The sequence below is a fragment of the Tachyglossus aculeatus genome, chromosome 17 (genome assembly GCF_015852505.1).
Source record: "Tachyglossus aculeatus isolate mTacAcu1 chromosome 17, mTacAcu1.pri, whole genome shotgun sequence".
In the NCBI taxonomy this organism is placed as follows: domain Eukaryota; kingdom Metazoa; phylum Chordata; class Mammalia; order Monotremata; family Tachyglossidae; genus Tachyglossus; species Tachyglossus aculeatus.
In genome coordinates this window covers 53,641,798-53,669,152 of record NC_052082.1, presented here as the reverse complement: position 1 = coordinate 53,669,152, position 27,355 = coordinate 53,641,798, and the positions used below count along the sequence as shown (strand labels likewise).

Sequence of the window (27,355 nt, the reverse complement as noted above, 5' to 3'; positions counted from 1 at the left end):
GGCTTCCCCAGCGACACCTCCCCCTCCCCTCCGCCCCACCGGCTTCGTCACGGCCCGGCTCCCGCCTCCCGCCGCCGTGACTAGACAGATTAGCGCGGACGGGCGGGAGGGCGGAGCCTGCGCCCTCCACGTTGTTGTTCCTGGCTTGGAGCCCCGCCCCCTCCGGCCGGGCAGGGGCCTCTCCCTCTTACTTGTCCTGTTTCCAAAGGGAGACGGGGGCGGCGCCGGCCTATCCTCTCCAACCTTTCCCCCCCCTCCGCCCCCGAGCCCGGCCAGACTCGCGTGGGGAGCAAGAAGGAGGAAGGTCAGGGAAGGTCCTGGGAGACGGAGAGGATGAAACGCGCCCTAGCTTGCGCGTTGGGGTGGGAGAGGGAGGGAGAGAGGGAGAAGCGCGGCGCAGAGCCTCGGGGTGGCCCCTGCACATGGTCCTCGGGACGTGTCGCTGGCCCTTTAAAAGAATGACCGAGCGCGCGGGGTGTCCATGTGGAGCCGCTCCATGCCGTGTTGTCCTGCCCGCCCATTGGCCCGGGGCCCGATGACGTAGGCTCATAGAATGCGAGCGCACTGCGGGGGGAGGGCCGCCCGCAAAACCCGGAGCCCGGATCGCCCGCCCCCGGCGGAAGGGGAGCCCGCTCCCGGGGGCCCCCCTCCCGCGGTGGGCGCATGCTAATTTATGCAAATCGGGGCCCGCCGCCGGAGGCGAGGGGATGGCGGGGACCCCGGACGGCGTCGAGGCCGGGGGAGGGAGGAGGGGGAGGGGGGACCCTGGGTGCCCACGCCCCGCGGGAGCCGGGCCCGCAGCGGCGGAAGTGTCACCCCACCGGCCCCGCCCCGGCCACGTGTCTGCCCGCGCGGCTGCCCCCGGGCGGGACGGGGCGGGCCCGGCCCCCGCGGAGCCCCGCCCCGCGCCAGACGCCGCTCCGGCGGCGGGACGAGCGGGGAGCGGCTCCGGTCCGGGCTTTGGCGAGCGCCCCGGTGTAGTAGCGGGGGCGGCGGCCGGGGGCAGCGCGGCGCGGCTCCTTCCCTTGTTGTGTGTGTGTCGGTGCCTCCTCGCCATCTTGTTGCAAAGCCCTTTCTTGTCGGCGGGATTCGCGGGGGCCGCTGGGCGGGAGGCGGCGCCGCCGCTTTTTTTTTTTTTTGCACCAATTTTTTTTACAATTTTTTTTTTTTTTGCGACTTTCTCCCTCCCTTTTTTTCTTCTTTCGCATTCTGTCTCTTCCTCCCTCGCCTCCGTGGGGCGCAGCGGACGGCCCGGAGGTCTGCCCTTCTCCCGCCCGGGCGGCTGCAGCCCTCCCCTGCCCGGACCTCCCCCCCCCACGGCCGGCCGTCCGTCCGTCCGTCCGTCCGCCCGCCCGAGCGATGAGCATTGAAACGCTGCTGGAGGCGGCCCGCTTCCTGGAATGGCAAGCGCAGCAACAACAGAGAGCACGTGGTGAGCGGGGCCGGGCTGGGGCACCGGGGAGGAGGGGGACCCGGCGAGACCCCCACCCGCGGGAGGTCTTCCTTTCCTCTCCCCGCAGCAGCCCCGTGATTAACGAGGACGGGTTTTTTATTAATTAATGAAGCCAGTAGCATTCCCGGTCCCCTTCCTTCGCGTGTCACCGCGGCCCCGTGGGAGAGGGGGAATCCTGAAGGGGTTTCCGCGGGGGATAGCGGCGCCTTTAGCTGTTACTGGGAGGGAGGGGGAACGTGTGTGCGGGGTGGGCGCCGCCGCCGCCGCCGCCTTGGTCGTGGGGGTCCCGTTTGCAGAAGGCAGTGACATCGCGTGTCACCTGATCCCCCGGCCGGCCCCGCCCCCGGGGCGGGGAGCCGGGACACCTGGGCCGGTGGGGGGGGGGGGGTCCTGCCCTTGTCCCCCGCCCCCTCCGCCGGGTGTCCGCGGCCGGAGCGTCGCGCGTGCCGCGCCGCTCTCCCCGCTCATTGGTCCCGCCGAGCTGGTGACGTGGCCCCGCCCACGACCACGTGCTCCGGAGGCACGAGGCCCCGCCCACGACCACGTGCTCCGGGGCGCGCCCTCGGGGGGAGGGCCGCGAGGCCCCGCCCGCGACCACGTGGCCTGGGGGCGGGGCCACGCGCATTACGTCACGATCACGTGCTCCGCAGCCCCGCCCCCTTACGTCACCGCCACGTGCTCTCAGGTCACGCCCTCAGGGGGAGGGGCGCGACGCCCCGCCCACCCTCCCCGGTCGTTAATAATCAATCAATCGTACTTATTGAGCGCTTCCTGTGTGCAGAGCACTGGACTAAGCGCTTGGGAAGGACAGGTTGGCAACATCATCATCATCAATTGTATTTATTGAGCGCTTACTGTGTGCAGAGCACTGAACTAAGCGCTTGGGAAGGACAAGTTGGCAACAGCATCATCACTTGTATTTATTGAGCGCTTACTGTGTGCAGAGCACTGGACTAAGCGCTTGGGAAGGACAAGTTGGCAACATCATCATCACTTGTATTTATTGAGCGCTTACTGTGTGCAGAGCACTGGACTCAGCGCTTGGGAAGTACGGGTTGTCAACATATAAAGACGGTCCATACCTAACAGCAGGCTCACTGTCTAGAAGGGGGAGACAGACAACAAAACCAAACATATTAACAAAATAAAATAAATAGAATAAGTATGTACGAGTAAAATAAATAAATAGAGTAATAAATCCGTACAAACATATATATATATATATATATATATATATTCAGGTGCTGTGGGGAAGGGAAGGAGGTAAGGCGGGGGGGAGGAGGGGGAGCGCTTACTGTGTGTAGAGCACTGTACTAAGCGCTTGGGAAGGACAAGTTGGCAACATATAGAGACGGTCCCTACCCAACAGCGGGCTCACAGTCTAGAAGGGGGAGACGGACAACAAAACCAAACATATTAACAAAATAAAATAAATAGAATAAGTGTGTACAAGTAAAATAAATAGAGTAATAAATCCGTACAAACATATATACATATATGCAGGTGCTGTGGGGAAGGGAAGGAGGTAATGTGGGGGGGATGGAGAGGGGGAGGAGGGGGAGTGCTTACTGTGCAGAGCACGGTACTAAGCGCTTGGAAAGGACAAGTTGGCAACATATACAGTCAATCAATCAATCGTATTTATTGAGCGCTTACTGTGTGCAGAGCACTGTACTAAGCGCTTGGGAAGTACATGTTGGCAACTTATAGAGACAGTCCCTACCCAACAGTGGGCTCACAGTCTAAACGGGGAGACAGAGAACAAAACCAAACAGTCCCTACCCAACAGTGGGCTCACAGTCTAGAAGGGGGAGACAGAGAACAAAACCAAACATATTAACAAAGTACAATAAAGAGAATAGATATGTACAAGTAAAATAAATAGAGTAATAAATATGTACAAACATATATACAGGTGCTGTGGGGAAGGGAAGGAGGTAAGATGGGCTGGGGATGGACGAGGGGGAGAGGAAGGAGGGGGCTCAGTCTGGGAAGGCCTCCTGGAGGAGGTGAGCTCTCAGTAGGGCCTTGAAGGGAAGGCAATGTTGTAGAGGTGAGACTGGCAGGTTTTGGTGACAGATTGGATGTGGCGGGGTGAATAATAATGATGGTGTTTGGTAAGCGCTGACCACGCGCTAAGCACTCGTCTAAGCGCTGGGATAATAATGGTATTTATTAAGCACTTACTATGTGCAAAGCACTGTTCTAAGCTCTGGGGAGGTTACAAGGTGATCAGGTTGTCCCACAGTCTTAATCCCCATTTTACAGATGAGGGAACTGAGGCACAGAGGGTAGTTACAAGGTAATCAGGTTGCCCACCCCCATTTTACCGATGAGGTCACTGAGGCACCGAGAAGTGAAACGGCTTGCCTAAGGTCACGCTGCAGACAAGTGGCGGGGTCGGGATTAGAACCCACGTCCTCTGACTCCCAAACCCGGGCTTTTGCGACTAAGCCAGGCTGCCACAGAGGGCCTAGCCATTTGACACGGAGAAAGGAAACAGGCCTTAGGGTGGGAGGGGGGATGCGGGATAACGTTTGGACCCTGACGGGGGCCGGGCCGGTGATGTGTCTTACCCAGAACCCTGTCCGCACCTCAGCCTATGTAATAACAATACTGGTAATAATAATCGGAGATCATGAGATCTAATCCCCGCTCTGCCACTTGTCTGCTGTGTGACCTTGTGCAAGTCACTTCACTCCCCTGGGCCCCAGTGACCTCATCTGGAAAATGGGGATTGAGACTGTGAACCCCATGTGGGACAGGGACTGTGTCAAACCCAGTTTGGATGGTAATGATGGTATTTGTTAAGCGCTTACTATGTGGAGCACTGTTCTAAGCGTTGGGGTAGATACAAGGTAATCAGATTGTCCCACGTGGGGCTCACAGTCTTAATCCCCATTTTACAGATGAGGCCACTGAGGCACAGAGAAGTTAAGTGACTTGCCCAAAGGTCACAGAGCTGACAAGTGGTGGAGGAGGGATTAGAATCCATGACCTCTGACTCCCAAGCCCAGGCTCTTTCCACTAAGCCACGCTGCTTCTATCCATAGTAAGTGCTTACTATTTACCAGTCACTGTTGTAAGCACTGGGTAGATCAAGCTAGGCAGGTTGGGCGCAGCTCTTTATCCCCATTTTACAGATGAGGTAATTGAGGCCCAGAGAAGTGAATAATAATAATAGGTATTTTTATAAGCGTTTACTATGTGCCGGGCACTGCACTAAGTGCTGGGGTGGATCCAAGCAGATTGGGTTGGACACAGGGCCAGGGACTCGGAGTCTCAATCCACATTTTACAGAGAAGGAACTGAGGCCCAGAGAATTGAAGTGACTTGCCCAAGGTCACACAGCAGACATGTGGCAGAGCTGGGATTAGAACCCAGGTCCTTCTGACTCCTAGGCTCATGCTGTAGCCACTAAGCCATGCCGCTTCACCTGACCCCATGTATCAGCCCCTTCCCTTGCTTGGTCTTGCCCTGCACCCCTTCCCACCCCCGCCTCATTCCTGTCCTCAGTGTCAGACTGGGATCTTTCCCTCCGGATGGTCTTCTGGCATCTAATCTGGGAGGATAGCCTCTTGCCTGCTGTGTGACCTTGGGCAAGTCACTTCACTTCTCTCGGCCTCAGTTTCATGAACTGTAAAATGGGAATTCAATACCTGTTCTCCCTTCTACTTGACTGTGAGCCCCATATGGGACAGGAACTGTGTCCCATCTGATGAATTTGTACCTACCATAGCGCTTGGAACAGTGTTTGCCCTATAGTAAGTGCTTAACCAATGCCATTTTAAAAAAGCCCTCAATCAACCTGTAATATTTGTTCATTCATTCAGTCAGTCATATTTATTGAGCGCTTACTGAGTGCAGAGCACTGTACTAAGCGCTTGGGAAGTACAAGTCAGCAACATATAGAGACGGTCCCTACCCAACAACGGGCTCACAGTCTGGAAGGGGGAGACGGATAATAAAACAAAACATGTGCAGAGCACTGCACTAAGCGATCTCCCAGGTACCTTTCTGTCATTTCTCAGAGAGAGGAATCGGGGCTATTTTTGAGCCCTCCCCCGACAGCGGGCTCTTACCTCATCCGTGACTCCCTCCAACGCCTTCCCATCCCTTGGCTCCAAGGAGGCCCTGATGGGAGGAGGGTGAAGGAGGGGGTGAGGAGGGTTTGGAATTTCCTTTTTCCCAAGGTGCCGTGTAAATGCCTGGGGCTGGGGGGACCTGGAGGAGGGGAAAACTGTTTCTCCTTGCCTGCTTCTTTTCCCTGCTCCTTGTGCTCTCCTTCCTCCCTCCCTCTCCCTCCCTCTCGCTCTCTTTCTCTCTCTATTGTTGCTTCAGTGATGAGTCATGCAGGAGGTAGTAGAGATTGTGTGCACGCACTTTCCTGCACGCCTGTGTATGTGTGTGCCGAGTGGGAAGGTGGGGGAGGGGAGCCGTGGACAAGCCCACTTGTGGTCATCCAGGCTTGTCAAGGTCAAAAGTCAGCCAAGGCCAGAACTGGAGGTGGTGGAAGGGACGGGGCTCCGTGGGGATCCGAGACAGGAGTGCTCTTTCCAAGGGTCCAAAGTCCAGCGTCTAGAAGATTTCCCCCCGCCCCCGGGGAAGTGGAATCTCTGGGAGACTCCCGTGCCCCCCAGCTCCGCATCCAGTTGGGATCAAGAACTGGGATGGGGAGAAAGGGAGAAAGGGGCAGGCTGAAGGAGGGGTCCGTGCTGGGCCTCTGCTGGAGAGAGAGAGAGAGCTCCTTGCCCCTGCCCAGGGGCTTCAGTCTAGAGGGGGAGATGGACATGAATGTAAATAAGTAAATGATAGATGAGGACATAAGTGCTCTGGGGCTGGGAGGGGGGATGAATAACGGGAGCAAGTCAGGGCGACGCAGAAGGGAGTGGGAAGAAGAGGAAAGGAGGGCTTAGTCAGGGAAGGCCTCTTGGAGGAGATGGGCCTTCAGTGAGGCTTTGAAGAGGGGAGAGTGGACCAAGTATGAGGATGGGTCAGAATTCTCTCCTTCCCTGGGGGTGGGGGCGGTCTGGAAGGAATAGAACCCTTCTCATATTCATCATCGTCATCATCATCATCAGTTGTATTTATTGAGCGCTTACTGTGTGCAGAGCACTGTACTAAGCGCTTGGGAAGTCCAAGTTGGCAACATATAGAGACAGTCCCTACCCAGCAGTGGGCTCACAGTCTAAAAGGGGGAGACAGAGAACAAAACCAAACATACTAACAAAATAAAATAAATAGAATAGCTATGTACAAGTAAAATAAATAAATAAGTAGAGTAATAAATATGTACGAATATATACATATATACAGGTGCTGTGGGGAAGGGAAGGATATTCCTTTTGAGTGCTCAGAGGGGGTCCTTGTGTCAGAGAGTGGGGAGTCTTGAAGGGAGACACGATCTTCTTCAGGAGCCAAAGTGGGGAGGGCCCCCAAGCCGGGTCTTGCCTTTGGCCTCCACCCCGGGCTCTCTGGTGGACTGACCCCGATCCTCTACCGCTGGATTGCGGGGAGGGGAAAGGGGCGCCTTCCCGAGGCCTCGGACTTCGGACCGGCCCAGAACTTTGCAGCCGCCAGTCTGTCCCCCCCAGAATTCCCCCGAGGCCGGGAGGTCCCTGATAGGGGAGAACCTCTCCCTCCAGGCCTTTTGTGGCCAGTTCAGTAGTTAGTTGTTTTGGGTTTTTTTTGTCAGAGTCCTGAGCTGCTCAGGACCTCGAGACTCACTCTGTCCCTTCCCGGCCTCTGGGGCTTACCAGGGCTAGGAGTACCAGGGAGTTGAGAAGGCCAACCAGACCAGGCTTGGGCCGTCTCCTGGCACTCCTAGCACTCCAGGTCCAAGCAAGAGGTCTCTTCTTTCTCCTCTCTCTCCTGCCCTTTTAGTTGGTGCCACCTCAGTCTCTTGGGACTGCCAGGGGCAGAGCTGGGCAGAGCCATTGTCTCGGCACCGGCGGAGCCAGTGGTGTTCCTGCTTCTTTCTCCAGTTCGTTCATTCATTCGTTCAGTCGTATTTATTGAGCACTGACTGTGTGCAGAGCACTGTACTGAGCATTTGGGAGAGTACAGTGCAGCAGTAAACAGACACATTCCCAGCCCACAACGGGCTTACAGCCTAGAGTAGTTCACTCCTTAGGCAGCAACTGGGCTGGAGAGAGGCTGTCCCAAGTGTTTAGTGCAATGCCCTGCATTCAGTTAGCGCTCAATAAATAACACTGACTGAGTGACTGGTCTCTTGGAGCTTGGGAAGAACCTGGACGACAGCCTTATTTGGGACAGGGAGTGTGACCAACCTGATTAATTGTATCTACCCCAGTGCTTGACACAGTGAGTGCTTAACAAATACTGTTTTTTTAAAAAAGAGGAGCAGGGTGGGGGTCAAGGGGAATCATGGCCAGTTCCTCGCTGGGGTAGGAAGAAGGTGGGCAGGCTCTGAGGTGCCCGGCTGGAGCAGGTCTGTCCATGTTCCTGGCTCTGCTGTGTGACCTTGGGCAAGACACTTCTCTTCTCTGTGCCTCAGTTTCCTTATCTGTAAAATCGGGATTAAAACTGTGAGCCCCAAGTGAGAAAGGGACTGTGTCAAACCTGATTAGCTTGTATGTACCCCAGTGCTTTGAACAGTGCTTGACATGCAGTAAGCGCTTAACAAATACCGTTATTATTCTTACACTCACGGAGTAACAGTGAGAAGAAAGGCAAAGGAACCACTGTACCCACCCTGAGACCAGATCGGACTCCCCCGGGGCCCCCCCAGAAGGAGTCCTCTTAAGTCTGGTGCCCCCTCTTTCCCTCTGCACCCCTACCCAGCTGCCGAGGGTTGGGGTAAAAAGGCGGATACCGGGGAACCCTGAATTGGGCCGGGGTGGGGGACATCCAGTTATACACATCTGCTAGCAAGTGCACACATCAGCACAGACAGGCTCACATAGACCACAAAGTCACACTGGACACATTGGCGTCCAGAACCATTCAGATGTATGGGTGTGTGCACACACACACACTTGCACATGAAACAAACAGAAAATAGGTCACGTTGGTCGCTGTGACCATGGAGCCAAGGGGAGCTGCCAGGGGTTGGGTGTGTGTCTGTGTGTGTGTGTGTGTGTGTGTGCGCGCGCACACATGCAAGACTGTAAACTCCTTGAGTCCTAACAGAGATTGTCTGCTTCCTCTGATGTAATCTTCCAGGGGTGCTCCTTGCCCTCTTGGGCTATCTTAGCATATCGCTCCGATCTCCCTTGGTGAGGGGGAAACTGAGGTTCAAGGGACTGGAATTAGGACCTCGTCCTCCCGACAGTCGACTAGGTCTCTCACTGGGAATGAGGATGTTTGGTCAGAACAGGGGAAAAGGGTGGTCCTTGAGGCTGTAGGGGAGTAGGATACAGATAGGTCCAAATTCCAGGAGCTGGGGCAGCCCCAGTCCTCCTCCATGACTGTTCTCTCTGGTCCAGCAACAGAGAGCAGCTTCACGGGGCAGGAGAGTGGGAATCTGGCAGAAGGGATCATCCTGTTTCTGTGAAGTATGCCAGTGTCCTGGGCTCAAGGATTTGGGAACTCAGCAGGAATGATTATTCGCTGGGGTTGAACAGTTATTTGTTGAACAGTTACCGTGCACCAAGCACTGTTCTAAGCGCTAGGGTAGGTGCTCAGTAATCAAGTTGGGCACAGTCCTTGTCCCACGTGGGGCTCACAGTCCAAATGGAGAACAGATATTAAATCCGCCTTTTACAGATGAGAAAACTGAGGCACAGTGAAGTGGCTTGTTCCAGCTCATGCAGCCGGCAAGTGGTGGAACTGGGATTAGAACCCAGGGAATGTGCCCGATGTCAGGGGATACGGGGGAACGTGCTGGTCCCTGTTGCTGTCTTTGGGGAGCAGCGCTTTCTCCGGCCTGCCTCGGTGCTTCCCCTGGGGGCTTAGGGGCAGGCGACTGATCAGTACAGGTCTCTCTCTACTCCCCTACCCCATAGTCACAGGTCCCACCCTGTGCTCCGTCGGTCTATCACGGGGTCTGCCCAAATGTCCATCCGTGCAGTGGTCCACCGGGCAGGGGAACAGGGGCTCTGAGGGCCAACCACCAGTGCCCGCTTCCCACATGAGCCCCTGACCAGGGCAGGGCCAGTGCCAGTGGGACCTTTGTGGGAGCTGGGCCTCCCTGACTTCTCCACCTCCCCTCCCTGCAGGGCAGAGTTTGTCCATCTTGACTTGTGTGTGCACGTGGGGTGGGGTGGGGGGATGGCCTTGGGGGAAAGGTTTACCAGTCCACCCTGTGTTGTCACCCAGCTGGCACTATGTTCTGCCCCTCTGGGGACCTCCACCACCATGTCCCATCCTGGGAGATGAGCCTCGGGTCCCTGGGGAATGGCCCCCCTGCGTGATACGGGGCGGTGGGGGGAGCCTCCCTTGTTCAAGGAGTCTTTTGGGGAGGGGGTCAAGGGGTGGAAAGAGAAGTGGCTGTTGAGAGCTGGGCTGGGTCAGACAGAGATGGAGAGTGTTTGGAGGAGGAGGGTGGGCGGGGAACTGAAACAAAGGGGAGACAGATGTGGAGGGTTTCAGCCCCGTTTTCTCCCTGTCCTTGCCGAGGCTCCAAACTGGGGTCAGACCCCAAGGGTGGGGGTTCCACCAAAGCCCCCTTCTCCTCGCCTATGCTTGCGCCCCCGGAGAAAGAGAGGGCGGGCCGAGAACCAAATTCTGTGTCTGCTGGGAATCTGCTACTGAGAACTGCTTCCCGGTTTCGAAAACTTCCTCCTCCCCTTACCCCTCCCAGGGCCACTTCCTCCTCTCTGCAGCCGAGCGAGCGTTGGGGACGTGACGTCCCGTGGGGGTGACCCTGGTGTCGTTGCTGTAACTCCGGCTGGGAGACCAGCCTGGGCGGGGGGCGAGGGGGGCTGTGTGTCGCTTGGTGGGGTGGAATGTCCCCACCCCTAGTTGCCCCCTGCATCGTCGGCGGGACTCTGGGCGGCGGCCCATGGCCCGTCGGGTTACGTGGGGTGGTGTGTCTGGGGTGGTGTGTCTGGGGCGGGCCGGATTGAACAGGCAGAGCTGTTTGTGGAGCTCCTGGGCGGTGGTAGCGACTCTCCCCGCCTCCCGGGTGGCCCGGCTCCAGCTTTCTGGGCCACTGGCCGGGGACGAAAACCCAGATGGGTGCATCAGAGTGGCAGGGGGTGAGGATTGGAGCCTAGGTGCTCCTAGTACCCCCCTCAAGAAAGCAAAGGTGTCTCCCCAAAGCCCTGTCAACCAGCCTACCTCAGGTTGGGCCGGAGGCCCCCTGCGAGTTTGTTTGGGAGCTAGCTAGGGCCTTTGGTGTTTTGGGGGGCGGGGGGGTGTCTGTGTGTGTGTGCTGGAGGAAGGGGGTGGCTGGGCTCTTTGCACAGTCTCATGGTTACAACAAGACCGTTGACCTAGGAAACCCACCTTGTCTCCAGTTCCAAACTCCTGCCCTTGAAGGGAAACTTGTGGGAGGCCCTGGGAGCCGAGGTCCCAGGCTTGGGGGGCCAGGGGGTCAGATAATGATGATAATAATAATAATAATAATAATGGTATTTGTTAAGCGCTTAAAATGTGCCAAAGCACTGTTCTAAGCACTGGAGGAATAGAAACAGGGTAATCAGGTTGTCCCACGTGGAGCTCACACTTTAATCCCCATTTTACAGATGAGGTAACTGAGGCATACAAAGTCACACAGCAGACAAGCGGTGGAGCCGAAATCAGAACCCATGTCCTTTGAGTCCCAAGCCCATGCTCTTTCCACGAAGGGGGTTCTCGGTGCGGCTTCCCTTCTCCGCCCTCCGCCACTTCCCGGTGTTCCCGAGTGGAAGGGTGGGATCCCGGGGAGCGGTGGGGGCACTGGGGGTCCCAGCATCCCAGCTTGAGGCTGAAGGCCCTCCCGTCCCCGATCTGTTCTCTCTCCCTCAGAGGACAATGACAAGCTGCGGCTGGAGCGGGAGCAGGAGCAGAAGAAGGCCAGCGCGGCGAGGGTTAACCACGCCCTGCCCCGCGAAGAGGCCCCCCCGGTCCCGCCACCCGCCCCCCCACCCGCCCTGGCCGCCCCCCTGACGGTCATCCCCATCCCTGTGGTCACCAGCTCCCCGCAGCCCCTGCCACCGCCTCCACCACCACCGCCTCTGCCCCCCCCAGCTGCCCCTGGCCCCACGCCAGCCCCCCCTGGTCGGCGCCCCCGGGCCGAGCGGGAAGGACCCCGGCCTCCCCCTCCCTCTCATCCGGCCCCCCGCCGCCCCCTCCCTCCTGCCGGACGCCACCAAGGTGGCCGCCCCGGCCTCGGGCAGCCCCAAGCCCCTGCAGCCTTTCCCCACGTCCATCCTGACGGTGGTCCAGCAGCCCAGCCAACCCCAACCGCCACCCCCGCAGCCGCCGCCCCCTCCTCCCCCGCCCCTCGGGGCTCTAAAGCTCGCACCCGCCGAAGACATCAAGCCCAACGAGCAGAAGAAGCGTCCCGGGGGGTGAGTGTCCTGTGGGGGCTGGAGACCGTCCACCTGGACTATCCCCCTGCCTCCGGGCAGAGGGCATCTACCCCTCCCCCGGCCTCGGCAGACTCGCTCCAGCCTCCCTCGCTCCTTCCCTCCAGGAAGTTCTTCCTTATGTCCGGCCTCCATCCCCCCTGCTGCATTGGAAGCCCCTAGTCCAAGTGACCAGCTAGCCCACCCAGCCACCTCCCCTCTTGCTCCCATTTTGAGTGGGAGCAGAAGACCCGGGTGGGGAGATCATCCGGGCCTCGATCCCAGAGAAGACCACGAGGACCACTCCCGGCACCCCCAAAACAACTCTCTGAGCCCCCGCAGTTTACCCACCTGCAGGGGGTAGGTGGGACCCCCCAGAAAGCTCAGAGCAGGAGAGTGGGGTGGCGGGGAGGGCAGCCACGGGCAAGTCTCCCAGGAGGCCGAGCTGAGCGGAGAGAGGCCCAAGCTGGGCCACTCCCGTCCCCTGGGCCTCACCTTGATCCGTCTGGCTTTCAGGATCGGGACCAGAGAAGTGCACAACAAGCTGGAGAAGAACAGGTGTGTGTGTGGGTGTGTGTGTGTCTGGCCCTGAGCCCCCACAAGCCCTGGCCCTCCCAGTGTGCTCTGGGGTCACCTCCCCTCCCGGTCTGAGCTCCTCTCCTCCCCCCTCCATTCTCCAGCATGACCTGCCTGGGTGAGACAAGGAGCCCCCTCCCTCCGGGGTGGGGGGAAAGGGTTGGGTCAGGGCCCCCCCCCATTCTTTCCCCCTCTCCCCAGCCTCAGGCCTAAAAGGGTTGTGCCTTGCCCCCGCTTACCCTGGCCCCCCCCACCCTCCCCCACCTCTCATCCAGGCGGGCCCACCTGAAGGAGTGCTTTGAAACCCTGAAGCGGAACATCCCCAACGTGGATGAGAAGAAAACGTCTAATCTCAGCGTCCTCCGGAGCGCCCTGAGATACATCCAGGTACTCTGGGTTGTATTCATTCAATCGTATTTATTGAGCGCTTACTGTGTGCAGAACACTGTACTAAGCGCTTATGGTGTCTGGAGTCTAGCAATGATAGGCAGAGGGGAGGGGCAAGCAGGCGGAGGGGTCAAGAGGCCCTGATCCGGCCGGGGAAAACTGGGAAAGAGTTGGGGAAAAGAGGACGAGGGCGGCGAGGGTCTGCCTCTGTCTCATTGCTAACTCTCCCCCGCCCGGTGGGCGCTCTGGTTTCTCTCGGGCCGGTGCTAATCTGTGTGGCTGAGCTAGTGCTCCCGTGGCGGCTAAAGCCTCTAGGCCAAAGACTTGGGCCAGGGAAGCATGGGATCTTTTGTCAGTGAGGAAGGGGACAGGAAGAAAGGCAGCCACCCCTGGCACGACTTTCGCAACCAGCCCTCCACTGAGCAATAGACAGAATCCTCTTGTAAGGCACACATGGCCGCCCTGCCTTTCTCTCTCTCTTTTTCTGTCTCCTTCCTTGTGTGTGTGTGTGTGTCTCCTCTCCACGGCATCCCCCTCCCTCTCTGGCCTGCTGGCTCCCTTCCTCCTTCCCTCCCTCCCTCCGTCCTCCACGTGTGCAGTGAGCACATGGCTGGCTGAGCGGGCTGACGTCAGCGGGGCACCCTGCCCATTGGTGGGGGAGGGAGCTGTGCGGCAGGGCAGCGTGTGCAGGGGCTGAGGGAGTGGGGCCGAGGGAAGAGACACTGGCGCAGGCTTCTCCTCCTGCCTGGTGCTGGCACGGCTCTTCCCTCCTCCTCCTCTTCCTCCTCGTCCTCCCCGCGCTGGCCGCGGCTGCCGGGGCTGTTTCCCTTGCCTGGTCCCAGGTTCTTCCTCTTCTCCCGCACCCCAGCCAACCTGCGGGAAGTCTTCCTTCCGGGGCCGTGGCTCCAGGGCCAGAGGGTAGCTACTGCTCCTGTGCCCTGTGCCCCATCTCAGTGGAAGGTTGCAACCCCAGCTTGGGGTGGGGCAGGGGGGCTCCCTCTGCCCATATGACTTCCAGACTCCTCTTCTGTCCCTCCTACGTGTCCCACATCCCTGTGCCGCCCCCCCCCCCCCCCCAACACACACAAACACACACACTCCTCCCTCCAGCAGTGGCAGCTAGGGAAACGTTCAGGTCACCGCACTGCCGTACCCTCCACTGCTCAACAAAACCTTCCTAGTTCCCCATACACATACGCTCATTTGGACAGCGAACACAGGCTCCGTCTCTCCCCCCCCCACCCCCTTCCTAAAGTCCCGCAAAGGGAGAGAGACCTGGGTGAGGCCCGGGGGGTCTTGGGGAGAGAGAGTTGGAGCCCTCGTGGGCCAGGGACCATGACCCAAGGAGGGTGCTGGGCGAGGGGCAGTGGGGTTGGCCACCCCGGCAGGGACAGGGCCTGAGGTCTGGGGTCCCTGCCTGGCGCTGCACCTAGCGTTGGCCCACAGCCAGCATGGGCAGGTCTCTGTCCCAGTTTTCCGAGGTAGGATGGGGAATGCTACTAGAGCCCAGAGCCCATGGGGATAAGATCCCCATGGAGGGAGGGGCAGCCGGTGGTGCAGTGTAGGGGTTCCCCTCAGTCGCCCTTCCCTCTGGTCAGGGCAGATGATTTTAAAATGGGGGTGGTTCATTCGAGGAGCAGTGTCTCCCAGCCCCTCTTCCATTTCTCCCTCTCTCTCTCTCTCCCCAACTGATTGTCTTCACTTGGTCCGTGGGGCAGTTTAGAGGGGTGAGTCTTTTGGCCCTGGGAGAGTAAGCGGGAGAGGGTCTCCCTCTCAAGTTGGGCCCAAGCCCTGCAGGAAGCGAACCATCCCGGATGCTTGCCCAGGCCGGCCTGTGGCCATGGGAGGGGGTTAAAAATAGTAATCTAGGAGGGAGGGGGACCTGTTTTTGCCGCCGACAGGGCTTGCCCTGAGATCTTAAGCCCCCCTCCCCCAGGACTGAGTGTCTCTCCTCTGCAGCGGGAGGCATGTGTGTGAGTGTGCGTGCGTGCAGTGCGTATGTGTGTGTGAGATGGGGGAGGTGAGGTGAGGGGGAGGGAAAGCTCCCTCCATAAAGCCGGCCAGATGAGACAGTTGTCATGGCAACCCCGAGTTTCTGTTTCCTTGGAAACCGGCCGGGGGTTCCGCACATGGAGATAGGAGAAAGGGGGGCGGGGAGGGGGAAAACACCCCACCACTGCCCGTGAAAAAATACATGTCAGTGCTACTTGGATTGGAAAAAGAAGGAAACTTGGTTGGGAGAGGGAGGAGACACAAGTGGAGGAGAGGGGGGAGGGTGCGATTTCCCCCCCCACAGTGGCCCCCTCCCCACTCCTTCATACCTGGGGTAGGGTGATGACTCTCCCTGCTGGCACTTAATGCAGTTGCAATCCCCTCCTGGAGTCCCTCCAGTATCCCGGTGAAGTGTGAAAGGGCTCGACCCGCCCCTGGGACTTGGGTCAGTTTGGACCCTGGAGTGGAGGTGGTTTTGAGCCCAGGAGGCTGAGGGGCATTTGGGAAGGAGGTGTTACTCCAAGCTTCTGTGTGGGGGGAACCCCGACAAAAGGGGCTGCATCCTCTCCCCAATTCCTCAGGGCTCACTGGAGAGGGGAGGGCATGGCCCCCCCCCTGCCCCCCCCCCCAGACTGTAAGCTCCTTGAGGGCAGGGATTGTGTCTACTAATTCTGTTGTACGCTCCAAAGCGCGTAGTACAATGCTTTGAACAAGTAGAGGTGTTCAATAAATTCTGTTGATTAATTGATTAATGGCCCTACCTGGTGTCTGGAGTTGAAATGAAGCGGGGGGGGGGGCGGGGGAGATTGGGTCAAGATTAGGATGCAGGATCCAGATACAGGATCAGGCACTTAGTACAGTGCTCTCTGCACCCAGTAAACTCCCGATATGATTTCTTGATCCTTGTCTGGATCAAGAAATTCCTCTATCCTCAGGAATCCCGTTGAGTCCCCGTTTTCACTCTGGGGAACTGGCGATGATGATGATGGCATTTATTAAGCACTTACTATGTGCAAAGCACAGTTCTGAGCACTGGAGAGGTGACATGGTGATCAGGTTGTCCCATGGGGGGCTCACGGTCTTCACCCCCATTTTACAGATGAGTTAACTGAGGTACAGAGAAGTTAAGTGACTTGCCCAAGGTCATCCAGCTAACTGGTGGAGCTGGAATTTGACCTCTGACTCCGAAGCCTGTGCTCCGTCCACGGAGCCGCGCCACTTCTCGATCTGGCCACGTGAATCAATCAATCAGTCGTATTTATTGCGCGCTTACTGTGTGCAGAGCACTGTACTAAGCGCTTGGGAAGTACAAGTTGGCAACATATAGAGACAGTCCCTACCCAACAGTGGGCTCACAGTCTAGAAGGGGGAGACAGAGAACAAAACCAAACATACTAACAAAATAAAATAAGTAGAACAGATATGTACAGGTTAAATAGAGTAATAAATATGTACAAACATATATACAGGTGCTGTGGGGAAGGGAAGGAGGTAAGATGGGGGTTAGAGAAGCAGCGTGGCTCAGTGGAAAGAGCACGGGTTGAAATCCCGCCTCTGCCAACTGTCAGCTGTGTGGCTTTGGGCAAGTCACTTAACTTCTCTGTGCCTCAGTTACCCCATCTGTAAAGTGGGGATGAAGACTGTGAGCCCCCCGTGGGACAACCTGATCACCCTGTAACCCCCCCAGCGCTTAGAACAGTGCTTTGCACATAGTAAGCGCTTAATAAATGCCATTATTATTATTATTATGGGGGGGGGTGGAGAATCCCATTCCCTCAGAGACCTTGCCCTCCCCCTGCCTCAGTTTCTCTCCAAAGCGCCTGGGGAGCGGAGAGGGTGGAAGCAGAAGCGGTCGTGCCCGCTTTCCCCCTTTTAGACTGTGAGCCCACTGTTGGGTAGGGACTGGCTCTAGATGTTGCCAGCTTGTAAACTGACAACTGTCAACTGACTTGACCTAGTCAGAGGTCACGGGTTCAAATCCGGGCTCCGCCGCTTGTCAGCTGTGTGACTTTGGGCAAGTCGCTTCACATCCCTGGGCCTCAGTTCCCTCATCTGTCAAATGGGGATGAATCAATCAATCAATCGTATTTATTGAGCGCTTACTATGTGCAGAGCACTGTACTAAGCGCTTGGGAAGTACAAATTGGGATCACATAGAGACAGTCCCTACCCAACAGAGGGCTCACAGTCTAAAAGGGGGAGACAGAGAACAGAACCAAACATACCAACAAAATAGAAATGTACAAGTAAAATAAATAAATAAATAAATAGAGTAATAAATATGTACAACCATATATCCATATATACAGGTGCTGTGGGGAAGGGAAGGAGGTAAGACGGGGGGATGGAGAGGGGGACGAGGGGGAGAGGAAAGAAGGGGCTCAGTCTGGGAAGGCCTCCTGGAGGAGGTGAGCTCTCAGCAGGGCCTTGAAGGGAGGAAGAGAGCTAGCTTGGCGGATGGGCAGAGGGAGGGATGAAGACGGTGAGCCCCACGTGGGACAACCTCATGACCTTGTAAACCCCCCCAGCGCTTAGAACAGTGCTTTGCACATAGTAAGCGCTTAATAAATGCCGCCATTATTATTATTGTACTTCCCAAGCGCGTAGTCCGGTGCTCTGCACACAGTAAGCGCTCAATAAATACGATTGATTGATTGATTGATTGATTGGGGGTTTGGTGTAGGGGGTAGTTGTGTGCCGTGCTCGTCCTCCCTCGCGCCCGCCCAGAGCTCGGGCTTCGTTTTCCTCACGGGGCGCGCGAGGGCCTGGCCGCGCGCCAAGCCGTTTCCCGGCAGCGGGAGGGGGGCGGGGCCGGCGCCGCTGATTGGCCGAGGGGGAGAGCGCGAGGGCAGGGGGAGGGGGAGGGGGCCGCCGGGGCATTACCACACGGGCGAACAATGCTGCGCGCGCGCCAATTGGGGGGGGGGGGGGGGGAGGCGCGCGCGGCAGGATGACGCAGCAAAACAGGATCCTCCCCGGAAGGGGGGAGGCCGGGCGGGGACGAGGGCGCGCGCCCCCTGGCGGCGCTGGGCGGCAGGCCCGCGCGGCCCGACGCCTTCGTCAGGGGGATCAATCAATCAATCGCATTTATTGAGCGCTTACTGTGTGCAGAGCACTGCCCTAAGCGCTTGGGAAGTCCAAGTTGGCAACATAGACAGTCCCTACTCAACAGTGGGCTCGTATTACCTCTTACCTATTACCTTTGTATTACCGTCTTACCTCCTTCTCTTCCCCACAGCACCTGTATATATGTATATATGGTTGTACATATTTATTTATTACTCTATTTATTTATTTATTCATTTTACTTGTACATTTCTATCCTACTTATTTTGTTGGTATGTGTGGTTCTGTTCTCTGTCTCCCCCTTTTAGACTGTGAGCCCACTGTTGGGTAGGGACTGTCTCTATGTGATGCCAGTTTGTACTTCCCAAGCGCTTAGTACAGTGCTCTGCACATAGTAAGTGCTCAATAAATACGATTGATTGATTGATTGATTGATCGTATTAATGTGTCTCCCACTCTAGAGAAGCAGCGTGGCCCAGTGGACAGCACAGGCTTCGGAGTCAATCAATCAATCGTGTCTATTTTGCGCTTACTGTGTGCACAGCACCGTCCTAAGCGCTTGGGAAGTCCAAGTTGGCAACGTATAGAGACAGTCCCTACCCAACAGTGGGCTCACAGTCTCAAAGGGGGAGACAGAGAACAAAACCAAACATACTAACAAAATAAATAGAACAGATATGTACAGGTTAAATAAATAAATAAATAGAGTAATAAATATGTACAAACATATATAAAGGTGCTGTGGGGAAGGGAAGGAGGTAAGATGGGGGGATTCATTCATTCGTATTTATTGAGCGCTCACTGTGTGCAGAGCACTGTACTAAGCGCTTGGGAAGTACAAGTCGGCAACATAGAGAGACGGTCCTTACCCAACCACGGGTTCACAGTCTAGAAGGGGGAGACAGACAACAAAACATGCAAACAGGTGTCAAAAGCGTCAGAACAAATATAATTATAGCTTGAGCGCGTACTGTGTGCACAGCACTGTACTAATCAATCAATCAATCCGTATTTATTGAGCGCTTACTGTGTGCAAAGCACTGTACTAAGCGCTTGGGAAGTACAAGTTGGCAATATAGAGACAGTCCCTACCCAACAGTGGGCTCACAGTCTAAAAGGTGAAGCGCTTGGGAAGTACAAGTCCCCTGCCCACAAGGAGCTCACAGTCCAGAGGAGGAGCTTCGGGTCTTTAGAAAAGGGTTTTTCTACCCGTTCCTAAGGAGAGGGGGAGAGGAAGGAAGGGGCTCAGTCTGGGAAGGCCTCCTGGAGGAGGTGAGCTCTCAGTAGGGCCTTGAAGGGAAAGGATTCGCTGAGATGTAAGCTATGCAACACGTGCCGAAACCTGGGATCGAACCAGGGACCTTTAGATCTTCAGTCTAACGCTCTCCCAACTGAGCTATTTTGGGGGAAACGGGCTGACTGAGGGGACGGACGAGCAGGCCCGGCCCAGCCGCACGGGTTGCGGAGGGTGGTGGTGGTCACCTCTTCATATAATCAATCAATCAATCGTATTTATTGAGCGCTTACTGTGTGCAGAGCACTGGACTAAGCGCTTGGGAAGTACAAGTTGGCAACATAGAGAGACAGTCCCTACCCAAAAGTGGGCTCGTATTAATGTGTCTCCCACTCTAGAGAAGCAGCGTGGCTCAGTGGACAGCACAGGCTTCGGAGTCAATCAATCAATCGTGTCTATTGAGCGCTTACTGTGTGCAGAGCACTGTACTAAGCGCTTGGGAAGTCCAAGTTGGCAACATATAGAGATGGTCCCTACCCAACAGTGGGCTCACAGTCTAAAAGGGGAGTCAGAGGTCATGGGTTCAAATCCCAGCTCCGCCAACTGTCGGCTGTGTGACTTTGGGCAAGTCATTTCACTTCCCCGCGCCTCAGCCACCTCATCTGTAAAATGGGGGTTCATTCATTCAATCGTATTTATTGAGCACTTATTGTGTGCAGAGCACTGTACTAAGCGCTTGGGAAGTACAGGTTGGCAACTTACAGAGATGGTCCCAACCCAACAGTAGGCTCACAGTCTAGAACAGTTAAGATTGTGAGCCCCACGTGGGACAACCTGATCACCTTGTATCCTCCCCAGCGCTTAGAACAGTGCTTTGCACATAGTAAGCACTTAACAAATACCAAAATTATTCATTATTATACTATGAGCTCACTGTGGACAGAAAATGTGTTTAATATTATAGTGCACTCTCCCAAGTGCTTAGTACAATGCTTTGCACACTAAGTGCTAGATAAATGCAATTAATAATAATAATTAGGGAAGCAGCATGGCTTAGTGGAAAGAGCCCGGGCTTGGAAGTCAGAGGACATGGGTTCTAATCCCTCCTCCGCCACTTGTCTGCTGTGGGACTTTGAGCAAGTCACTTCACTACTCTGGGCCTCAGTGACCTCATCTGGAAAATGGGGATGAAGACTATGAGCCCCCTGTGGGATAACCTGATTACCCTGTATCTACCCCAGCGCTTAGAACAGTGCTTGGCACATCGTAAGCGCTTAAGAAATACCATCATCATCAATAATAATAAGCCTCAGAGGGGGAGGGGGGCAGGGCAATCACCTTGGGGAGGAACACTGGCATTGAAAGTGTTTGGGGCAAGGGGGAAGGATGGGGAGAAATGAGCAGAGTTTAAACCCAATAGGGACAAGCACTGGGGAGATTGCTTGGAAGAATTTCAATGGTGGCTGTAGTCTGATTACTAGGTGGAAAGCGCTGGAGTGGCGTGGCGTAGTGGAAAGAGCCCGGGCTTGGGAGTCAGAGGTCGTGGGTTCTAATTCTGGCTCTGCCACTTGTCAGCTGTGTGACCTTGGACAAGTCACTTAACTTCTCTGTGCCTCAGTGACCTCATCTGTAAAATGGGGACGAAGACTGGGAGCCCCATGTGGGACAACCTGATTACCTTGTGGCTACCCCAGTGCTTAGAACAGTGCCTGGCACATAGTAAGCCCTTAACAAATACCAATATCATTATTCTTACAGGAATAAATACCATTGATGATGATGATGTTGATAATCAGATAAAGCACCATTCTTGTCCTGTAATCTCAAGAGGTGGGGAGAGAATCAATTAATGGTATTTATTGAGCACTTACTGTGGGCAGAGCACTGTACTAAGCACTTGTGCGAGTACAATACGAGAGTCGACAGACATGTTCTCTGCCTACAATAAGCATGCAGTCTAGGGGGGAGGCAGACATTAATATGAATAAATAATTTGTAATGTACAATTTAAAGATATGTGCACAAGTGCTGTGGGATGAGAGTGGGGTGTTTCCTAGCTTCATTTTCCAAGTGATGAAACTGGCCCAAAGAGTTAAGTAAGTTATTCTAGGACTCAGTAGGCTAGTGGCAGAGTTAGGACTAGGACACTTGGCTCTCCTGCCTCCCACTCCTAAATTCATTCCACTAGGCCGCACTGCCTCCCTAGGACCTAATCCTGGATTTCAAGGCTTTGAATAGTTATGCTTGGGGTGGCGAGCAGTTGTTTTCTACCTTTGCTGAGGAAGGAGCTTATAAAAATCTGCCACCAATCAATCAGTGGCTTTTATTGAAATGTTACTGTGTGCAAGGTGCTATCACAAAGCTCTATATAGCAATAGCAAGGTGCATGCTCCCTAACCTCAAATTGACAGTGTGATGGAGACAGACAAAAATCATCTGCAGCAGGAAGGGTTTAGGTAAGACATAGGGAATTTCAAGTTGAAAGGGAAGGGGGTGAATTTTGCTGAATAGAACTGGTGCCCCTACAGTACCTCTTCAAAGAGGTGAAGTGAACTCAGAGAGACTTGCTGCGAGCATGTGCGCACGAGGGAGTGTGTGTGTGTGTGTGACTCTGTATCCATCTGTCCTTGCCTAGCTGGAGTCCAGCTGGGAATCTGGTGCTGCTTATAGCTGAAGGGTCTGATTTCTGGGCCCCTTGCAAGGAGTGGAGGGTCAGTAGTGGTGATGGTGGTTCATTGTTGCCTGCTGTGTGACCTTAGGCAAGTCACTTAACTTCTCTGTGCCTCAGTGACCTCATCTGTAAAATGGGGATTAAAAGCGTGAGCCCCACAGGGGACTCACCCCAGTGTTTAGAACAGTGCTTGGCACGTAGTAAGAGCTTAACAGATACCATAATTACTATTATTATTCATTCATTCTTTCAATCATATTTATTGAGCGCTTCCTAAGTGCTTTGAAAGCACAATACAGCAATAAAGAGAGACAGTCCCTGCCCACAACGGGCTCACAATCTATAGGCGGGGAGGAAGTGTTCGTGGTGGAGTAAGTGATGGTGGTAGTAAGTACAGGATAATTAAGTGACACCATCCCTAACCAGAGGGAAATGGAGAAAACAGATCGATAACACCCCCGGCCAGCAGCCTCATCCAGTCCCCTGCCCATTGGGCGGTGGGGAGGAGAGGGGGTCAGCCCAGGTGATTCCAGATTCCACTCTGCCCAGGGGGTGATGCCACAACCTTTCCCTGGGAAGGCCCCATCCACCTCAGCCCCCGATTCCCTTAGAACCGGGCTCAGGAGAAGGAACCAAGGCCAGGGACCCCTGAGTTCTCTCCCCTTTCCCGATTGACTTTTTCCCCCAAGTTGTCCCAGCTGTGGACCTTGGTTTCCTCTCTCTTGGCCGGGCGGGCCATTTGTCCCTCAGTCCCCCCAAAGGGGTCCGAGGAGGGGGAGGGGATCCAGGGGCTGAACCACCGGCCGCGGCTCCCGCAGACGCTGAAACGAAAGGAAAAGGAGTACGAGCACGAGATGGAGCGGCTGGCCCGGGAGAAGATCGCCGCTCAGCAGCGCCTGGCGGAGCTGAAGCACGAACTGAGCCAGTGGATGGACGTGCTGGAGATCGAGCGGGTGCTCAGGCAGCCCGGGCAACCGGAAGACGACCAGGCCTCCACCTCTACGGCCTCGGGTACGCCGGCCCCCCCTTCCGCTGGGATTGGGGGCCGTTCCCGCTCTCCCCCTCCACCCACCTCGGGTCCGTCAGCCCACGTTTCCCTCAGCCCGGGCCCGAGGGGGCGGTCAGTTTCCCTCCCCCGTGCTGACCTGGCCTCCTCCATCTCTCCTCCTCCCGCAGAGGGCGAGGACAACATGGAAGAGGACATGGAAGAGGACCGGCCCATCTCCGGACTGCCCAAGCTGGGCCAGCGGCCTCAGGCCGAGCCCCTGAAGCCAGCTCCCCTGCCCCCCGGTGCCACCCCCAGCCCGGCCCCCCACTCCCATCCAGCGGCCCTGCCCCCTCCACACCTTCCCTTACCGCAGAAGCCTCCCCTGCACCCCCCACCGCCCACGGCCGCCACCCCCTCAGCCCTGGTCCCGGCCTCTGCCCACTTGGTGGCCACTGCGGCGGCGGCGGCGGGCAGCTCGACGGTCATCGCTCACACGGCCACCACCCACGCCTCGGTCATCCAGACTGTGAACCACGTGCTCCAGGGGCCAGCCGGCAAGCACATCGCCCACATCGCCCCCTCGGCCCCCAGCCCCGTCCAGCTGGCCCCCGCCACCCCCCCCATCGGCCACATCACCGTCCACCCGGCCACCCTGAACCATGTGACCCACCTGGGGCCCCAGCTGCCCCTGTACCCCCAGCCCGTGGCGGTCAGCCAGCCCGTGGCGGTCAGCCACATCGCCCACACCCTCTCCCACCAGCAAGTGAACGGCACAGGGGGGCTGGGCCCGCCAGCCGCCGTCATGGCCAAGCCGACCGTGGGGGCCCAGGTGGTCCACCACCCCCAGCTGGTGGGCCAGACGGTCCTGAACCCGGTCACTATGGTGACCATGCCCTCGTTCCCTGTCAGCACTCTGAAACTGGCCTGAAGGGGAAGCCGCCGAGAGGCCCCGGGCTCAACACCTACCCGGGGTGAGAGCCAGGCATCTGGGCCCCAAGCAGGCTGGGGTCGGGGGGCAGGGGCACGCTTCCCTCCCCCTCCCACCCCCACCCCGGTCGGCCTCATACATTCCAGCCCGGCCCTGGCCCCTCTCCCCAGGGGGCCGGGATGAGGGGTAGAGACTTGGAACCCGGTACGGGGGTTGGTGTGGGGCCGCACCCCCTCCCCGCACTCCCGGGAGCCGGCATACGGGCCGGGACACGGTGGGGTACGGGGCAGGGGGTAGGCAGGGGCCCGGCCTCGCTGCCCTTGGACTTGTGGGTGAGCGTGTCCCCATCCCCTCCGTCCGCCTCCAGCCTCCCGCTTCCCCCTGTGATCGGTGAGATGTGGATGTGATGTTCATGGTTTCGGTCTTCCCCCATCCCCCTCGTCCTTCCCTTTTCACGTGCTGCTACTGGTGCTGCTTGGTAGGGCGAGGTGGCTGAGCTGGGGGAAGGCGGAGCGGGGCCACCCCGGGAGGGTGGGGGTGGGGACCGTGATTAGGGTGACCGGTGAGGGAGGGGGGTTCTGGCAGGTGGAAAGCGGGAGGTGTGGGGAGCCGGGGCTCAGGATAACCAGGCAGGGGCTGAAGGGCCAGGTCCACCCTAAGCCTAGACACTGCCCCCAGGGCGGCTGAACCCCGCTGGGGTCACTATGATGTGGAACAGTGGAAACTAAGGAAATTCTCTACAAATAAAGTCTCTAACATACACACACACACACATACACCCATTAAACAGGTTCTGGGGGTGGGATGGGGGGAGTTGGCTCTCATGTGGCTCAGGCCAGACTCTGCTCCAGGGAAGTGGGCCAGAGGAATCTCTGAGTGGGTGCGGTTGGTGGAGGGGAGAGATGTAGGGGCTGGGCGGACCACTTTTAGGGACCTTTCGGGTCGGCTGGACAGCTCCAGGGAAGCCCCTCTGGCCGTTGGATGCGTACCCTCCCAACCCCTGGACCCCCACTCCAGCTTGCCTGAGACGGGGCTGGGGTTTGCACAGCTGCCAGGAAGTTCCATCTGGCATGGCCAGACACACCTGGGGGCAGTGGTCCTCTCCCAGCTGATGAGGTTGCTTTGTTCTCCGGCCTCAGGATCCTATACAAAGCTTGCCCAGGGAGTGCAGTAGAAGAAGGGTTCCCAGAGGCCTTTGGGACTGAAATGGTCTTGTTGGGAAGTTGAGCCTCAGGAAGCTTGCCCCCTCCCCAGACCTGCCAATGTGGCTGTAGCCCCTGCAGTGAAAAAATTCCTAGGGAGAGTAGCTCGGCCATCGCACGTCCCTCCCCATCCGCGGGTTTCCCAATACCTGTTTTCTTAGCCCAGATTGGTGGAGTTGTAACTGGTGTGCAAGTGTGCGTGTCCCCTCGCCGTCTGCGGACACGGTCATGCCGAGGGAGCAGGGAAATGGTATGATTGGGTCTGGGTGATGTGAAAGTGGAAAAACCAGAGATCCTGCTTTTATTCCCTCACCAAGCCCCTCCGTGTTCTCCTTAGCGCCCTCCCCTTTGGGCATCTTGGAGTGGCTGGGGGGGCAAGGCAGGACAGCTGGCCCTCCCACCCACCCAGGAGGAGTGGGGACGGTGCCACCCTGGCCTGCATCAGGGAAGGGGCCTGGCTCCATTCTTATGTCTTTTGTTGGAATTCCAAGTGGCCTTGTGTAGCGTACACACACACACACACATATACACACAGAGGTTCCTTTTGGTCAGGGGAGACCAGGCTGCCCCGTGGCGGGGGGCTTGCCAACACCTGGTATAAATGTTAGAACAAGGGGAGTGGGTGCTGACAGCCTGGGCCCCGCGGTGGAGTGGGGCTGGGCTGACTGGGTTTCACCCCCTCCTCGGGGGGCGAAGGAAAAATAGGTCTAGGGTCCCAGGGGAAAGGCCCTGAAGTAGTTTCTGGACCAAAACGGTCTTGCCTGAACCCTGGGCTCTGAGAGAACCCTGCCCGGTTCCCTCTTCTGGAGAGGAAATGGAGAAATCAGAACCACAGCCGGCACCTCCTGACTTCTCTGGCCAATATTTTCAGAAAGGCTGCACGGCTCCCTTGCTGCCAGGAAGTCCTTCCCGGTGTCTGACTCTCATCCTTCTTGCTGCAATGTCCAATCATTGGCGTTTCCTCTGGGCCTACCCTGAGAGGAGAGGCCATCCGAGGACTAGAATGCCTTGTTTCCCCCCCCCCCAGCCCTGCCCTGCCCTCTTCCCTCCAGGCGTCCCCCAAGACTTCCTGGAGGAGAAAGGTTGGAGGAACCCAGTTTGAACACATAGGAGGAAGCGGCCGTGCATGTCCACCCGCACGGTGCCATTTCCAGAAAGAAACCGAAACCGAACTTGGCCTCCTCAGGCCGCCACCCATTTCCCCTCCGGCCCTGGACATCCCCGAAAGCACAGATACCTCATGTCCCCCCCCAAAACTTCCTCTCCTGCCACCCAGCTCTGGGGTCCCTCGTGTGTTTGTGCTGGCTGTCCTGATCGGTGATGATGATGACAATGATGGCTGTCGTTGCTGTTGTTTTGCGTCGTTGTTGTTTTTGGTGAACGCTGTGATGTCGGGGATCCCCCCCCCCACCCCCCAACCCGCCCTCCTGCCCAGGTGTGAGCTCCGGGGCCCGTGCCTCCACCTCCCCCCCTCAGTTCACTCAGCCCTGGCTTTGGGGGCTGCTTGGGATGTGGCCTTGGGGCGGGACAGGTGCCTCCCCCCCCCCCCACACACACACACACAGTGTCGTCGTCCCCCCGACTCCACTCCCAGCCTTGGGACACACACACACACACACATCTTACCTCTCACACTTATTTTTTTATGTTCAAAATTGCTCGATGGCTGGAAGTCTTTACCTCGATGGGCTGGGCTCCTGCGGGGGCTGTGGAGGCCGGGGCGGGGGGGGGGGGGGCGTGTACGTCGGGGGGGGCTTGGGGTCTGGCCCCCCCCTTCCCCCCCACCCCTCCCCGGCAGAGGCGACCCTTGTTTACAGTGAGGACTTTAGCCACTGTGTGTCTCCGTTTCCCCAAATCCGAACTCTCGAGACCCCGGACTGTAGAGATTTTTATGTGTTTGGATACATCTGCTGTGTGAAAAAAAAAACAAAAACAAAAAAAACCCTAATTTTTTTGTACATATTGTATTTTTACTATCGAGCTGTATCATAGTGGCTGTTCATGCTCAGACTTTAGGTATCAGGACATGAATAATCTCCATGTAACAAGCACTTGCCTGGAATCCAATATAAAACTGAAATAAACCTGCACTGAAACGAACCTGAGGTCAGGGCTGGCTGGTGCCCCCCACGCCCCCCAACACACGCACATTAGAGGAGGAGGTCGGGAGAGACCCCCCTCCCTCCCCACACAGGTGGCACCGGGGGTGGAGAGAGGAGCCTGGGCCCGGTGACTCAGAGGGAGTCATTTCCAGGCCCCTCCTTCTAAAGGCATGCGGTGCCCTCTTCTGTCTTTGCCCTCAGTTTCCCCAATCCCCACGCCAGAGAGTCTTAGGGTCCCGCATCCTGGAATGGCCAGAGACAAAGGCCTAAATCAGGGAAGCACTGAGGCTTAACAGAAAGAG

The 27,355-nt window shown here is 57.0% G+C and overlaps 1 protein-coding gene and 1 non-coding gene across 2 annotated transcripts; one reads left to right on the top strand and one right to left on the bottom strand.

Moving 5' to 3' along the window:
* Positions 1 to 949: 949 nt before the first annotated feature.
* MNT (MAX network transcriptional repressor) lies at positions 950 to 26,670 on the top strand. Its single transcript, XM_038759193.1, is given in 8 exon segments — positions 950 to 975; positions 1,244 to 1,432; positions 11,366 to 11,586; positions 11,588 to 11,910; positions 12,424 to 12,465; positions 12,759 to 12,870; positions 22,652 to 22,844; positions 23,010 to 26,670. Coding segments are annotated over 7 exon segments (1,704 nt in total). The 5' UTR covers positions 950 to 975; positions 1,244 to 1,359; the 3' UTR covers positions 23,750 to 26,670.
* On the bottom strand, positions 19,262 to 19,334 carry TRNAF-GAA. Its single transcript has one exon. It is a non-coding gene; the product is annotated as a tRNA-Phe (tRNA).
* Positions 26,671 to 27,355: the final 685 nt, after the last annotated feature.